Genomic DNA, 16,768 nt, shown 5'->3' on the forward strand with positions numbered 1-16,768 from the left:
CGTCCAGCTGTTTCTTGAATGCAGCCAGGGTGTCGACTTCAGACCCATGGCTGGCTCGGGCGCTGATGACGTCTTCACGGCCATGGGAGACGAGCAGTGAGGAAGGGCAGGAAGGCCTTGTGGGAATGCTCTGAGGCAGGCGCAAGACCTGCGCAGCGTGGAATTTCCTGAAATGTGGAAAAGAGCTCTGGAGCAGCAGGTGGAAGGGCGCTATCAGAGGAAGACAAGCGGAGACACCAGTGGCCTTTCCTGTGAGCTATGCACCGCGCTGCGAACTGCATGTTGCTCTGAGGCTGGCGAGCAGCAGCCCACAGACGGAAGAGGCATGGGTCAGTCTCTCCTGAGGGAGAGGGAGCTGAGGCCAGAGGTCTCAGAGCAGCCTCGCTGGCCTGTTCCTTCTCAGTGCTAACCTTCATTGGTTTCCCCTATGGTTGTATTTCTGACAGCACTGGAATTTTAAAAACACGGCATATTCTGAAGTGCAGACAAGGAGATAGAAACCAGACAGGTGTCCTCAGACTTTAGGGCCTGTTTTCTCCTTCTCCTATAAATTTAGATCTAAACAGAAAAGGCAAAGAAATTCTATTACCAGTAGATGCTAAACTGTATCACATTGGAACAAGACCATAGCATATACTGTATATAGAAATATGCCATAAATCTATCACATTTTCCAGCAGTTTGTCAATAAAAAAGGAACCTTTTTTTGGATATTATACCACAAAAACAAATAAAAACAGCTATCAAACGAAAGCTGTGATACTAAGAGGCTAAAAGATAAGGCTTACCTCCAACGATCCTTCAATCCCAGTGCTCCTGTCCCTGACCCTGCATTATAAAACTCACACCTGTCTTCAGTTTCCTGCCACCTCCACCTTCCTGCCATCTCCTAATGACTCCAAGTTCCTGTTCTTTCCGTGGGGTTGTGCAGTATCCCAGCATTGGCCAGTGGCTCAGCCCTCACCAGCCAGTTAACACAAATACAGTTAGTTGTCTGGCGTCACACCTGAGCTGATTCCAGCAGGAGCGAGGAAACAATCTTGAGCCGGTCTTCTGTCTCATGGGCTTCTTTTAATTTTTTCTTCTACCAGATATATACAGTATATCGGTTCACACATAACGCAGACAGATCTGAATCCATTTTCTTGTTTCCTTCCCATAAAGATGTTTTTGGAAATTCTCAAAAACCAGAGCGAATTTTGCAGAGGACAGCGTTTTGAAAATCAGATATTTTATAACAGAGCAATAGTTTCTGAATGTTACCTTGTGCCACAGAGATGTTCAAAGTACCACACAGTCAGGTTGGCAGGCAAAAATTGTTTGCAAATCAGGCGTACCACAGCATGTCAATTGATCCACCCCTGGTCCTGGAGAGTCCCAATCCAGTTAGTTTTATATGTCAACTGTTGACAAAGACAGGCAACACCTGTAAGCTATTGATGAATCAACCAGGAAATCTGATCAGTTAGAGTTACTCTTGTCTTAGTGGCTGAAGTGTACATAGATTCAATTTCTAAATGATCTATAAATTACATAATGTAAACAAATCAGCTTTGTAATTGATCACTGTAGAATTGTTCCATATCTTTAGTAGTTGGTGATTTAATGTTGACCTATTAAACCTGCTGAACTGTCTCTCTCCAAATCCAGGGTTAGAGATCCCTGGACTTACTGGATTGGAAGTCACTGATCCATGTGGATAATGGTGGATAGTAGTAAGGGACTTGATACAGGTGAGCCCGCTAGAAAACACTGTTCTATTGAAGCTCAAGCTTGTTTCTAGAGGTTCAATCCTGTAACAAACGTTAAAAAATGTGACACATCAACATCTGTCTTTTTATAATCTACTGACAGAAATTGGGCACTCAATTTGAGCATTTACCAGAAATCTAACAGGAATTCAGTGCTTTGATTTGAAAGCAGTAAACTGAAGCCAGAAACTGTGTATCTACTGTACTATGCTGATTTCCTTAAAGCACTTCATTTAGTTGCAGCTATTAAAGTCCTGCCCGAATTAGAAAATCGTTTTAAATCTTTTTCTTTGCAGATCTGTAGAATGTTATTGAATATCAAAATTGCAATCAAGAATTTATGGTTCATTTGTAAGGCTGTATAAACACAGGAGACATTATCATGTGGTTTCTTAGCATGGTTACGCTTAAAATTACCCAAGCTCCTCTGTTACACAACAAGAGCCACTATGAGCAGACCTTACGTACATGATGGTTATCGTGCAAGCAAAAAACCATCCCATCTGATTACAAAATGTTCTGTAGTTAATAACTTACAACAGGTCAGCTAACTATTGGCGTAATTCTCTGGTGTTTCTTCACAACGGGCCAAATCACCCTCAATCGTGCCCCCCTCCTCTGTTTACACCATTGTGCTCCGCCAATTTGTTTTCAATAGCATAGAAATCGGTGTTGTTACCAGCTGGGGAAATAACTAACGCACTAATGAAAAACAGCAAAAAGCACTTGCAAGGAATTGCTGGTCCCCAATGGGTATAGATCTGACAGCTGGAGTAAACAGTCCTGGTGCAAATTAGAACAAGTCGCTATTCAACAAGGGCCTAAGAACTGATAGCAGCCGGCAGGTTAGGTGAACTGTTTGCTCAAGCTGATGGCTTTATCAGATTGGTGCTGAGCCTGTGGACTGAGCCTATAGAGCCACCATCTGGCAGAAGGATGCTCTGAATATTTTCAGGAATGAAATGACTAATGAAGTCTCCTTGTTTATTTTTTTTTTTGCAATAGACATATCTGTGTGCCATCCTGGAAAATGAAGATCTGGCCACGTAGTTTGTGAGTTATGGTTCGCTGTCCATCCTGTAGTGAGTTACAGTGTAATCCAAGCACTTCAGTGAGACTGGAGTTCCAATCGAACGTCTTTTGCAAACTTGAACTTAAGAACCTGTAGGACTTGGTGTCCTTTCCTCCCACAAATGCAGAATTGCATTTTGTGCTACTTCAATACGCACAGATGATCTGCTGGTGATGATCATACTCGTTCTAAGATGTTAAAAAACATTTTGCCTGAATCTGAATAATTTCAGTTTGTCATTATTTGCAGAGAATGTTAGAGCTTTTCTAAACCATAATAGTCTTTTACAAGGCATCGAAAGGCTACAGTAAAAGAGGTGAGTAAACAGTGAGAGGAAAGGTCAAGATTCTCTTGAGGCAAGTGTTTGCTTGGCTTTCTGTGTCCTCTCCTGAAAACCCTGCGATTATTTGGCTGAAGAATGCAACAGCCCCAGAGCTCTTGGTATTCACATAGGAGACGGTTGTTTAAAACAGCACTGCCTGCTCTATCAGCGAATGTTATTACTTATAAAGTTAATGAATCGTATTCAGGGGGAAAAAACGGTTTTAATTGAAGCTTAAATGGTATCTTTAGAATAGAAACCCTGTGGGATTTCTTAACTAGTGAGTGAGAGGTCTGTCTGGTCTCCGTTGGTCCAGAGTAAATGATAAACAGATGAAGCCAGAGTTCCCTGACTAAAGAACAGCCTGCTTTTTTATTCAAGAGACAGCTTCTGGATTTCAACATCAAAATGTAGTCACAAAGAGAATGCGGGAAAGGGAATAACAATTACAATTACAATAATAATAATAATAATAAAATAATTGGACACTGGCTTAATAATTGGATAATGTGTGCATTATACTTTGTTATTTACGTAATGTGCATTTTGAACCTTGATATGAAGAGGAAAAGAATGGATTACCAGGCAGTAAAACAAATGACCTGGCAAATTTTAGATTTAAAATGGACGTCTGGTGGATTTTTTTTTCCGTTGCATAATTAGAAGCTGATCTGTTTTTTGCTGTTTTACACAAGTGTATACAAATTGCCCCTTTATCAGAAAGTCCATTTATTTTACAGCTGAGGATTTTGTAGTTTGGCTACAAAACCTTTTGATTACTGTAACTGCTCCTGCAGTGATGTTTATAATGAATAAATACTGTCTGTCTGCAGACATATTATCATTTTGTTGACAGTGAGTCAGGTTTTATTGCTCTTCGGTATGCACGTCTCATGCTGATAATGTCAAATCCTTACAGATGTCTTACAAATATCTGCCCCCCTCTGTCCCATACCTCTTTTGTCAGTATGCTAGATTTTGTTTTCCCTCTCTGGGGCAACTCTAAAAGGAATAAACCCCGCCAGATTTCATTTGATCGTGGACTGAGCCTTTCACCTTCAGAATGGTGTTGACTCCACTTTCCTTTTCAGAGCACGTGAAGCCCACATGCCTTTGGATTACACTTAATTGTACAGCCTTTCTTTGAGGTCTTTGCAAATGCTGAGCTGTGGAAACAGGGTCCTGTCCACTGTGCTTTTTTCCTTTAAAATTTGATTTCACATTTGGCTGCCTTATTTGTGTTTATTCCAAGGTTAAATAACTGAAAAGATTTTGCTTCAGATGTTTCGTTTTAACTGGACATGGAGCCAATATCGGGGTTTTTTATGGCCAATGATTCAAATATTATTTAGTTTCAAACCTGACTTTAATTAGGCAGCTTCTATTCACCTGCTTCTGTTTGGACTCCAGTAAGGCTGGTTAATATGGACAGATTTGTTAATGATTTACGTAAAGTCAGAAAGACTGAATGAAGTTGTTGGCCTCATTTAAGAACATTGCTAAGTCTGCTAACAAGAGGAGGTAATGCAGTCTCTTTAGCTTATTTGGTTTGTGGTCTGACAAACTGTTTTTTGAATGAAATCATTAGATTAGCTTTGACAGCATGGCTGGGTAGTTTGTTCCAGACTCAATCCTCAATCTGAGAATCAGATCTTACATTTTTCTCTTAAAACTAGAAATATTCAGTTTCCTTGAGGCCAGGTACCTGATCCTAACTTGATCCTTCCCAAGACTACATCTACTGTATATTGCTTCACTGCACTGTTTAGAAGGTGAAACTTCTTCCCAGTTTTCTACATTGTCATCTACCAGGTGTTTTTCCAGTTTTCAGTTCAATCCGGATAGTTTGAATTTCCTTTACAGCTTCTACAAAACTCACTAATCCTCCTGTTTTGGTTATCATCTGTGAATTTTACTATCTTACAAACATGGCCAGGATCTAGATCATTGTTATAAATTAGGAAGAGTGGTATATATATATAATATTTATAAATAATGTCCTAATACAGATTCCAGTAGAACATACCATTCCAAAGGTTGCATTCACCCTGTCTAAAGCAATACACATCTGTTATAATGTATTGTCTGGTTTTCCATTCTGTTACATGGCAATGGAGGCCACATACTGTATATAAGAAATGTTCTGAACCTTGAAACTTCAGTAAGATCACTGCTGGGAAGGCTTCTATAAATGGCAGCTCCTAACTGACCCAGGCTGACAGACAAGGTGGACGATACCCAGTGGAAATCCTAATTAAGATATCTCGGTAGCGGTCTGCTGCAATACGTACTGACAGGCCCTTCAAAAGACACCACCATCTCAGAATTATTGGAGGTGTTAATCTTTGTATGTACTCGCATGGATAGAACATTTCAAGCCCATTCCCATTAGCTTATTATTGGTAGAAAGGGGTACAAAGCTTCCTTTTCTTTGTGTAGGACTGGCTTTCTGAATTACAAATGTATTAATTCCCGATATACGACTCCTGTTAAGCCTCCTAATCGCATTTATATATTGTCCATTAAATGTTACATACATATGGACAATATCGTACTTGAAGGTCTAAACCGTAGCATCCAGAAATCGGGATGGCATTAGACATGCTTTTTGGCAGCAGTCAGTACAAGCTGAAGGTCAAAAGCTGATCTATAATTTCCCCTCATTGCTAATTTGTGGGGCATTACTGCAATTATATGTTTTCAGTTTCAGGAAATGGGGAAATTTAAATATAAGATTCTTTGTTCCTTCTCTGCTAAACATGAATTGTCCTTTGTGACAGAGGAAGGTAGAATTGCTATTTCATGGCTATGATTAATGAAGGATCATTCACCCTTCAATAAGCGCTCCGTCTTCAGCTCTCACGCCAAACGATATATCCAACTATTTCCTTTATTTGTTCCCTGTCACCTGATCATGTGGTAATAGCGCTTTTGGTTAAATGAGGCCAGCCAAATAAAGTCTTAATGAAACAAAATTACTTTTTTAAAAATTAAATCCGTCTCGTTCCCTTAAACCTTTGAAAGCGGACGGAAGAAGATGATTAATTTGTAACATTGCAGACCTCTTTGGGTTTTTAAAAGGTGGGTCTTCCATCTCGCCTTGGTGCTCAAGAAAGAAAAGGGATGACCTTAGACGTGGAAGACAGCCCAACTAGTGCTGCACGCTACCATGAAGAAGCACCACTATTTATCACTGTGGTTTATTTTTCTGAGACAGCCTAAAGAAATTGAAAAAAAATAGTTTTTAAAGCAATACAGGGATAAATTGCAGGTTACATTCCACTTTGCCTTGTCTATGTGTGTGTATTCTCATCCTGATGTGTGCCTTGATACTGCTGTCGTCAGACAGGAATGTCTGTTTGAGAAATGTGTAAACAATGAACACAGCCCCAAATCACAATAGCTTGGGCTTTCACTCCCAGTAGCATAGCAACACTCAGAAAATAAAGAGCAGCATTCTATCTGAGCTAAAATCGCCACTTCACTTGTTAAAGCTGACCATTTCTCATATTAAGTGCCTTTCCTCTACCTAGCAATGTTTTGTTAACCATCCCAGCTTCACTGGAGTTTGAAGGAGAAGCTTTGTCCTACAGAAGTATTTGGAATTAATGAGAGGATAAGACGACTTAAAACTAACTCAAGGAGTCCTCTATTCCAGTGCACTTAAGAGGAGGGTTAGAGCATTCACTAGCAGAATCTATAGCATCAAGAACATACGTAAAACATGACTGGAAAAAAACTACTAAAACCGACAGTGATTTAAGTAAATATATAAACTTGCATTTTTTTTTATAAATATCAAGACATGATCAAGAAACTACAGAACTACCGTTGAAGAAAAACAATGGCGTTCAAAAGAAAATTGAAATTGTATTTTGCAAATGTACTTGACAGGGAAATTGTCGATGGCTTGTTAGATGTTACTGGAGCTTACTACTTTCCCATTGCACTGCGAGTTTAAGTTTACACTTGCAGTATTCGAACTCCTAAACTAAACCTCCATCACGTCATTAACCAGCATATCCTTTTCCATATAAATGGGTAACTTAAAACAACTGTATGGACAAACACAGGAGCATGCTGCAGCAGCTACTAATTTGGCCTTCCTTAGAGTGCACTCAAGTGAATGCACTCTGGGAAGGGCGCGAATTAATTCATTCTAGTGCCCTCAAGTGTCCATGCTGTGCAATGACTATGTTGAGTCCCGCTATGATGCTCGGCAAATACCTCGTCAAGGCCCTCACTTGGGGTAGAACGGGTCAGTGGTTCAACTTTCCTCGCATTGCCATGCCTATGTGTTTTCTAAATGGTTTGGACAGATTCCAGCAAAATTCAGTAAAAAAAAAAAAAACACCTACTTCAATTTTATGACATCTTTAAAATACCCTTTTATTCCAGAATACATTAAGGTACAATTAAAATTGTTTATACTTTTGGCTTCTGCATTAATCTTAAAGAGTCCATTGCAGTATACTTCAAGCATATGGTTTAAGTTGGAAAACTTTGAAAAACAAATCCAGGCCCTTGCAGGACTCCAGCTCACTTAATTTTCTGACTGCAACCCTCAGAGTCCTAAGAATATGAGACAAAGAATTAGGGCAGCCTCAGCTATAACTTTGCAACATCATAATTCTTTCTACACATTGCAATGCACTAATTATACTGCTGTTTACAGTCTCCGTGCATCATAGACTGTTAGTATTAACTTATAAATTGGAAAGACAATTCCAGTGACAGATTACTGGAAAGTCTCAATTAAGGAACAGCACTCATCCTTTTCTGTTAGAAAATAAAGCATTTTTACCAGTGAAGATACTGGGAGTTCAAATATTAAATATTTAATTCAATAGATGTTATGAAAACAATAGAAATCAAATATCCTGTTTTGGCAAAAACTCAAGTCTCAAATCACAGGCTCCACGTGCACTCCACAATTCAAATATCTGATAGGAGCTTTACTATTTTGCAAGGATTTCTTTTTTTTTATTCAGTTCAACTTTTCAAAAAATTCTTTTGAGCAGCATCAGCACAAAAAAAATCCCCAAATGAATGCACAAAAACAACTTTCATATTTTTAGTAAACGGAGTGCCCTGTACAATATACAGTATAATGTTTCAAGAGTCACTGAAGATATGTTTTTATGGATTCTGTAAAACAGAGATGTCAGTCCCCCTACTGATGAAATTTTAAACATAGAAGAAATGTTAAACCTTTCTTTTCATGTATTTATTTTATTATATTTATACAGTAATGACATTTCCTAGCCAACAGTGCATAATTTACACATACACTTGACAAAAACAGGCTTATAAACTGGGGTGTGTATGAACAAGAAAGTGATTTTTAAAAAATAAATCACAGAACAGACATCAAACACTTTTCTCCTCTTGCTGAACATATTATTATTATATTATGCTGAAAAACTGGCGTGGTATAAACTCTTATGCTATAATTGAAAACACGTTCTGTACTGCATTTCTTCCATTTTTAAGCATAAACAATGTTTCCCATATGACTTCCAGTAATTAAATTAAAATGGTTCTCAAACAATTACATCTTGCTCTACAACACAAAGTCTGGCAAAGTCCTCAATAAGGTTAGAACAAGCTCTGCCAGACCAATTTTTCAAGAGTTTAGTCAACAGTGACTGGTGCATGTTAACATGTTACCTAGGGTAATCTAACACATTAGCCCAGACTATAAGGGAGGCCTGTGTCCTGACCTTGCTGTAGCTGTGTCTTCATGAAGATCACGTTCTGTGTGTGGCATGAAACGGTAGAGTATTAAGTGCCCCTTAGTGGCCAGCCAAGCAATTGCAGGCTGAACTAACTCCAGCGCTGGAGCAGCGGAGGGGGAAAGGCCAGCGCTGGCAGAGAAGCAGAGGTCCACAGGTCTTCAGTGTGGGCGGAGGGGAAAGACGCGCGAGGAATCGGGTGCAACAGCATAATGCCAACAAGGGAGACTGCGGTCTTACGGGATCCTGCGAGCAGGGCGGGCCGACACTCAGCTCCGCGAACAGGATTCACTTCTCGGTCGAGAAGGCTCTCTTCATGAGCGGTGGGGCGGCCTTGCCCGCATCATACACTGCTTCTGGTGGGGGGCTGCTCAGGCAGCACCAGTCTGGAATCCTTCCCATCTGGTTGTAATAATCTCGAGACACCGACCGGCTACCCAGGATGTCTTGCAAGGCCCCAAATATAGCACCTGTAACCCAGAACACAGTCCACATGGGAGACAGACCTCAGGGAGCACTGCTGCAGCAGTCTGCATGTCCTAGCATTCCTTTCAGAGCAATGACACTAAGTAAAGGTAAACATCATACACACGCTAAACAGCAATACCTCCCTTAGCACTGCTTCGGTTTACACCGATTTGAAATAGTGCTCTTTGACCTGGTCGTTGTTTTAATTCCTCCAAATTACGCCTGTGAAAGCAGGAATGTCTGTGATGCGCATACAGCCCAGGGAGCAGCACCTAGAGCACACTCAGCACAGGCTGCAGTTGCACACCTTGTGATTATTTGTGCTAAGGGCAAAACGTAATGAAAACCATTCACTGCACGGCAAAAGCCTGTCAGAATGAAATCTCAAACATCATCAACGAGGTTTCAAGCCTGACCCACAATGTGGCAGATGCAGCTCCTCGTACGAATAAAAAAAGAGGCTTTAACAAGAGCCGAAGTTTATCGATGCAAACTCCAAATAAACATTTTGCTGCGGAGCCAAATTTATTCATTTCTTCTTTAGCTATAAATTAAAAATAAACTCCTATTATTTTTACGTATTTTGATATAAACTCATATTTGTATAAGTTCTATTCTGTGATCAAAATATCATTAATGCCTTCACCAATACACGAGCAAAGTTTTCACACACACACACACACACGAGATAGCATCACCCATTGAATCCAGGCTCTAATGGAGTCCCACTGTGCTCCTTTATTTGGAATGCATCTTTATTTGGATGCTTAATTGAGTAAAAAAAGAAATGCCCTTACTAATTTGCTATGTATTTGCATGAATTGGGAAAACTGAATGAGAAACTGCCATCTGTGACACCATGAGGAATGAAGGATATAGCACCCAGGCACAGATGGTCCACTCTGCAGTCACAGTGAGCCACTGAGCCTCATCGGCAGCTCTCTGGGCTCTGTATGTGGGCAGACACCCAGCACCAAGACTCACCTCCCAGCCAGGCCGTGCAGTTGGGCTTCGCGGGCGGGTTGTGCAGGCGGAACGTCTTCGTTGAGAGAGCCTGCTGGTATCGCGGTTTCTCCACCAGAAGCCGGATCTCGGCCAGGAGACGATGCAGGAAGCCAGGGAGCATGGCTGTGCCGCCGATGATCACCAGGTTCTCCGACAGCACCTTGCGAGTGTCAATTGGACACTGGAGCACAGAAAATGTGGGTTCACACATCCTTCTCCAATTCTGCCAAGAACCTCAGTTCAGGTCTCGTGGGTCATTAGGGCACTAACAGCCAGACAAGCAAGACACTTGTTTTCTATATTGATTATATCTCTACACAATATCAATGGAAATGCACACATGCTGCTTGAGAACTAGGACAGCACAATGGTTCTGCAGCTGAAGGGCACTTCTGAACTTGGCTCACTTCAAAGAGACCAATGTTCTCATAAAAAGTCATTCAGGAGAAACAAACAAAACATTCTCATAAGGATTTAGAGCAGAAGAAAAAACGCATTCAAGTTTGTTTGCTTAATTTGCCAAATTTCTCTATTAGAAATGGAAATGCTACATAATTGTTAGCTCTAGGATAAAAAGATTAACGACTAACGATTTTCATGGCAAACCTCATTTAAATGCATAATTTATCCCACAAAAAGACATTTTACAAACTTCAAGTACATTGCTTTCTGATGAATTCACAGGCGATACTAAACTATAACAGTTACCTTGATAAGTGAATCGAGTACTAAGGTGGCGACGGACTTTTCCTCGTTGTCTTGCTCAAACAGTGTTTCGATAACAGCATCCCTTCAAATACAGACAACATTAGCAACTGATAAAACAACCCCACAGCAAGACACACTGGTAGAAGCCCCAAAAAGTGCAGTGAAGAGGCACATGGAAGTTCATGATTGACTGATCCCACCTGATTGATCCCTTGATGTGCAGAATCTTTTCTCCGTCCAACGGATAGTCAACATCAGGGGGTGGGGATGGACGCTACAGAGAATGAAAAATAAATGTACACCAGAAACTCCTCGTCATGGGAAGCCACAATCAGTGAGGGGATTGGCCACCAACCAACCTCAGCTGTGCCTTCCAGGTTGAACCTTGTATCCTGGATCTTCAGTCCTCTCTGCAGGTCACTGACAAAACAGGTGCGCACTGCGAACACACAGCCCAGCATCAGTCCAGTGCACAGCTCACACACGGCCAAGGGCTCCCCATGCCTCTTCTCTGGAACAAAGCCTCTAGTGCAACTCCCACATGTCTCAATCCCCATTTAAATCAACACTGCACGCTTCTATCCCCAGTTTCACCCTTAAAAGATTTTTCAGAGACTGGCAGGAAAATAAGTACAGTGTTTACAACTAAAGTGCAAAAGCAACATGCATGTTTTTACGTTAATAAATAATGCAAGAGTAAATTAAAAATTAACTTAGAACCCTGAACTTTTAAAGTATGGTTGTCCAGAAGAGGCCTTTCTTAGCCTTCCTCTAGAAATAAACATGACTTAATGATGAAACAAGTTAAAAGATCATTTACATCAGTTTGTCCCTTCTCTGTTACCTAGTAAATAGAAAACTGTTTTTTTTAATGTGACTTGTGTGCAAAGAGTAGGACCACACAAATCTAGCTAATGTGTTTTTTTCAATCCCGATTTCTACTTTTTCACTCCACAGAGACAAATGGCTTCCCCTTGTTCCACCTACCTTTAATGTCTTCAACTATTTCTTCAGGAATAGAACCTTAAGAGACAAAAGCAGAAGAATGTTGTGTTTCCCTTCCTCTATTTTCTCATGAATTTCTACATCAGAATCCCTTTCCTTGTATTTTTTCTTGCTTTGACTTCTGAGAGGACCCTGACTGGCTACAAACCAGTGCGCTACAGTGCAGGGACGCAGTTTGTGCTACAGATCTTTGTAGTGTAATTATCTATGCTCCTAAAGGAAGGTATGCATTGTTTAAATTTGATCAGTACAGTACACCACTGGAATACGCTGCCTCGAAACCCAGCGTGGACAATGTGTGCCATTTAAATGACAGTTTCAATTATTCACACATCGTGTCCTTCTCTGCTCTGCACGACTTAATCATTATTCATAGCACATCAAGATATCCACACACTCAAGTAACAATCAAAAGAGAACAAAATAGATTCACAGAGCTGAAATTACTTGATTGCACTGCTTGTCTAAGGGGTGCATATTAACTATGATTAGTTGTGGGGAGGTTAAAAAAGGAGATTATACCCTGTCAAAGCACAAATGTGTTCAAAGCAAAAATGTCAGATACCCATGACTGTTGGCAGACTCCGTCCTTTGCTGGAGTCAGTGTCCACAGTGCAGTGTTCCACAAGCATGTTCTCCAGCTCCCTGTGGGAAAAACAGGCACACAGTCACACCTTCGGACACAAGCAAACACTCCATCCGTACACAAAAAAAAAGTAATCAAACACAATAAGTAAAGACCTAGCGGAAAACACAATTAGCAAATGCATTTTATATTCATCATCAACCAAACGAGCCACTTAGAGACTAACAAAATGGTGAATGACACTATGCACCTCTAAAATGAAGGTATAAGAAGGAATGGCCATCAGCCTTGAGGGGAAACTTACCTGTGAATGGCTTTTCCTCCCAGAGGCAGGGCCTCCCAGGCTGACAGAATAGGGATCCCCTCATATACCTGTTTCAAAGCTAAGGACAGATAACACACTGGGAGCCATACAACAGCACAAACTCACTTTAGTTTTTCTTCAACATATTGCAGAAACCATTTACATGCTGCTTTAGGTCTATTACAATTCACATTGTGTAATCCCCACCTAACATTTCCAATGACTTGCTAACATTCTAAAACTTTCATGAATGTTATTTTAGCTATAAGATTTCTAGCTACTTCAGATCTCCTCCTCTTAACAGCACTTTCAAAGAATTAACACGAAATCTATGTTCCATCTCTCATTTTCACACGTATTAACTTGATTTGCATGGATGAAAAGATCTTCTTTATGTTTCCTTTTTGACTAATTTGGTATAGCCAAACTATTTACGTTCTAACCACTCAAACTATCCAGACCTCTACGCAACCAATATAATGCAGCTGTTGGTGGTGCTGCTGGACAAGTAGCTAGTACTCCTCCATCTGGAACAGAATTCTGAAGCCAAAGCCACCAGTGCAGTGTGCTGTGAGACGTGCTATCTTTCAGGTGAGACATTAAACCAGTGCCTTGGACATGACAGATTCCACAGCACTGCTTGGAAAAGTGGGGGTGATAACCCTGCCATCCGAGCTAAATTCCACCTCCGGTCCGCGCAATCTTACCTCACTGAATTTTCTGGCTTAATTTGTTTAGGGAGGTAATTTCTCCCTTTCCCACCTGATCGGTTGTGTAGTGAAGGTACTGGTGCAAAATGGATACCACCCATAACTCAGGTGGGTTCTCCAGGTAAGTGGTCAATGAAGTAGGTTCTCCTTATGAAAAGTTCTATACAACACAAACAATTAGAATTATAACAACTTCCTCCCTCATTTTCCTTGTTGGACATCACATCTGAGAGGAAAAAAATGCTCCTCCCTCTACTCTGCTAGTTCCGTGCTTTATATGTCTAACCCCGGTCTTCTCACTTAATGCACTTCTCTACAACCAGGCCAGGATACAGGCAGCACCAGGGTCTCCGTGTATCCGCAGTCCATCACCAGTGCGGAGTTGATGCCCAGGGTCAAAATTGACATGAGATGGCTGGGAGCGAAAAGGACAGAGGGGACCTGAGAAAGACCGGAACATGTTATAGGTTTGTTTTCACTGGACATATCAATACATTCAGATACTTTGGACTCAACAGGATTGATTTGCATCTACATCACAATGCATCTTTAATGCGTCACACAGGTCTTTAATGCAAGACCTATTCCAATAAGCATGTTGCTGGTATATGGGAATGGGAAATTCTGCGTTTGTGTGTCTTGACAATACACTTGATATTTTAACCAAAAACAGAAGTGAAGCAGCCAAAAACTTCTAATCACACAGATTTCCCTTGCTTCGCTTCAAGAACACAGCCTGGTTCAATTTAATGCTCAAGCCCCTGCACTCTTTCAAGGCTATCCCTGTGTATTTCAGTGCTATACTTCTACAGTACCTCAAAGTGCTTGAAGAAGACCCTGCTGAGTGTCTCCCGAAAGTGAGAAGGGCAGAGAATTGATTCAATAACCACAACTCGCCTATCCCGGGGGTTCACCAGCAGATGTCTGCATTGCCGAGAAAGAAGACAGTACAGAGTTAGTTACCAGAAATCGACCCTGCTAGATAGGTAAAGACAGTTGAAATTCAGAAATCTGGAGCTAGATTTCACCCATGAAAATATGCTTGAGGGGGGCTGTGGACTTCTCTTCCCCCAGCGTACTACTGTACTAATGGAACAAGTCTACGCTCTTAAGAGTTTCCAAGTTGAAACGGCTCAGACTACAACTAATCAAAGCAAGCGAGAGGAGCACGTCAGCACCTGAAGTACAGCATATGGATGAACTCCTTGAGGTTGGAGTACAGTTCCTCCGTATTGATGTTGTACTGAACCACTCTGATGGGCTGGAACAGACAGGAACACACACAGGAATTAATAATCCCTCACCCTTCCAGTCAGTGCTATTCCCTGTCTAACAGCAAGCGCTGAGGGGGAAGTGTATTTTTGCAGAAATACGGTCATCGGATATTAAACAATTATTATAGCATGCTTCACCAGGATACTTTCCTGTGACTAAAAAATACTTAAGTGTTCCATACCCCTATGTTTGAAAATTCTCAAGACTGAGAAATACAAAATTGCCATTTTTATAACTCATTTTAATCTAGTTCTCTACTGTACATTAACGATTTTCATGTACAATGCTTTGTGAAGGTCGATTTTCCTCTAAAGGTGCACTTGTAATCGAGAACAAATCATTTGAATTGACTTGATCGATCTTCCAGCCTCACCTGCTGGAGTCCTGGTTTCTGGATTTCACTAGGGATGATGCATCTGGGCCCCGTTTCACCAGCAAAGCCACATCTGGGAATAACCACAATCAACCCATTTCTGTTGTTACTTCCAATACAATTAAGTTTCAGTAGAGCGCTATAGGTTGATTTCACTCACTTGTGAAGAGCAATTCACATTTACCTGTGTACTCGGTTGTTTGGACTAGCCTAAATTAAGCCACATCCCGCTCTACAAGCAGAACCAATATATTCTACTGTATATTTAAAACAACCTGCTTCCCTACTGTATCAATATCATGCAACCGTGTACACACCAAGGACTTGTGGTGTTCTGACAAAATTAAAAATATGTAACTATCTAAAATTATTTTAGCATATATGTTACAGACTATTAACATACAGTATACAGGTATCATAAGCTATGGAAAAACGAAGGTGTTGCATTTTCTAAATGTGTATTCAATAATATGAATCGCGATACCGATACTAAATTGACACTGCTCTTCCTTCAATAAAAAGGAAAACAAATCTTACATGCAATTACATTGCATATACAGAACTATTCCTTTCAAAATAATGGACAAAAACAGACCTCCACAACTGTACTTACTTCGTGTAGGCAGCTCCTAGATCTATCACGACAGCCGTCTTCTCCCCACCGCTTCCCAGACCCTCGAATAGCGGCATGTTAGACTATAAAACCAAAGTTCACTCTAAAATAGGGCAGATTTTTCTTTTCACAGCTTCACAAAGCAAAACTGTTCAAAACAGCAACACAGATAATTCAGCTGGTGGTGACGATGTATTCTGCAGTTTCTTCCGCCCTCAAGCGCGCAGGGAGTTGTGGGATATGAGGAGTTCCGGAGCACTATTTCTCCTTACCCAAACAAATGAATTGTTTATTCCTCTCACTTTAAGCTCTATCGCTGTTAAACATCTCCATTTAGGAGCAATGGTGGCATTGGCACACTTAGAGGACCCCTTCCTAATACATAAATATAAATTCTGCAACATTCCAAGTATGTTTTTCTGAACGAATAATATTTTATTTACATGTTATGTATAAAGGCTCTTAGTATATCAGTAGGAAAGCTTCATTTTCAAACGGACGTAATCGTCGAAGTGTTTAAATAGACACGAGAAGCAATTTTTTTATTATTTATGCATAACAAAATAACACAAATTACAATACGAGAAGCAAATATACCATCGAGCAGATAGAGGTAAATGAATCTCCGGATCTGTCCAAATCCCACAACTCCCCGCGCCACACGATTTTCAGTGTTTTTTAATTTTTTGTGTGAGTGACGTCGGAAGCTATGCAGTGAGTCTGGATGAAAAAAAGTGAAGATTGTTAAAGGATACTGTTACTGCCTTTATCTTTTAGATTTAATTATATAAATCTAGTTTGTTTCAAGAACCATAAAATAAAGCTCAATAGCTATACATCT

At 40.6% G+C, this 16,768-nt stretch overlaps 1 protein-coding gene across 2 annotated transcripts; it reads right to left on the bottom strand.

The window, feature by feature from the left end:
* Positions 1–7,508: 7,508 nt before the first annotated feature.
* Positions 7,509–16,520, bottom strand: actr10 (actin related protein 10). 2 transcript variants are annotated; one of them, XM_088648040.1, is made up of 14 exons: positions 15,928–16,520; positions 15,315–15,387; positions 14,845–14,927; positions 14,482–14,590; positions 14,000–14,107; positions 12,957–13,024; positions 12,632–12,711; positions 12,049–12,084; positions 11,421–11,500; positions 11,262–11,335; positions 11,062–11,143; positions 10,333–10,534; positions 9,121–9,350; positions 7,509–7,717 (listed from the first exon to the last, which is right to left on the bottom strand). In XM_088648040.1, exons 1-13 carry the CDS (start codon positions 16,002–16,004, stop codon positions 9,169–9,171), a joined length of 1,254 nt encoding a protein of 417 aa, XP_088504166.1. In that variant the 5' UTR covers positions 16,005–16,520; the 3' UTR covers positions 7,509–7,717; positions 9,121–9,168. The 2 variants fall into 2 exon arrangements, with proteins under 2 accessions (XP_088504166.1, XP_088504165.1); XM_088648039.1 differs by lacking the exon at positions 7,509–7,717 and having other exon boundaries at positions 8,358–9,350; positions 15,928–16,519.
* Positions 16,521–16,768: the final 248 nt, after the last annotated feature.

This window comes from Lepisosteus platostomus, chromosome 10 (assembly GCF_059453375.1).
Source record: "Lepisosteus platostomus isolate fLepPlt1 chromosome 10, fLepPlt1.hap1, whole genome shotgun sequence".
Taxonomy (NCBI): Eukaryota; Metazoa; Chordata; class Actinopteri; order Semionotiformes; family Lepisosteidae; genus Lepisosteus; species Lepisosteus platostomus.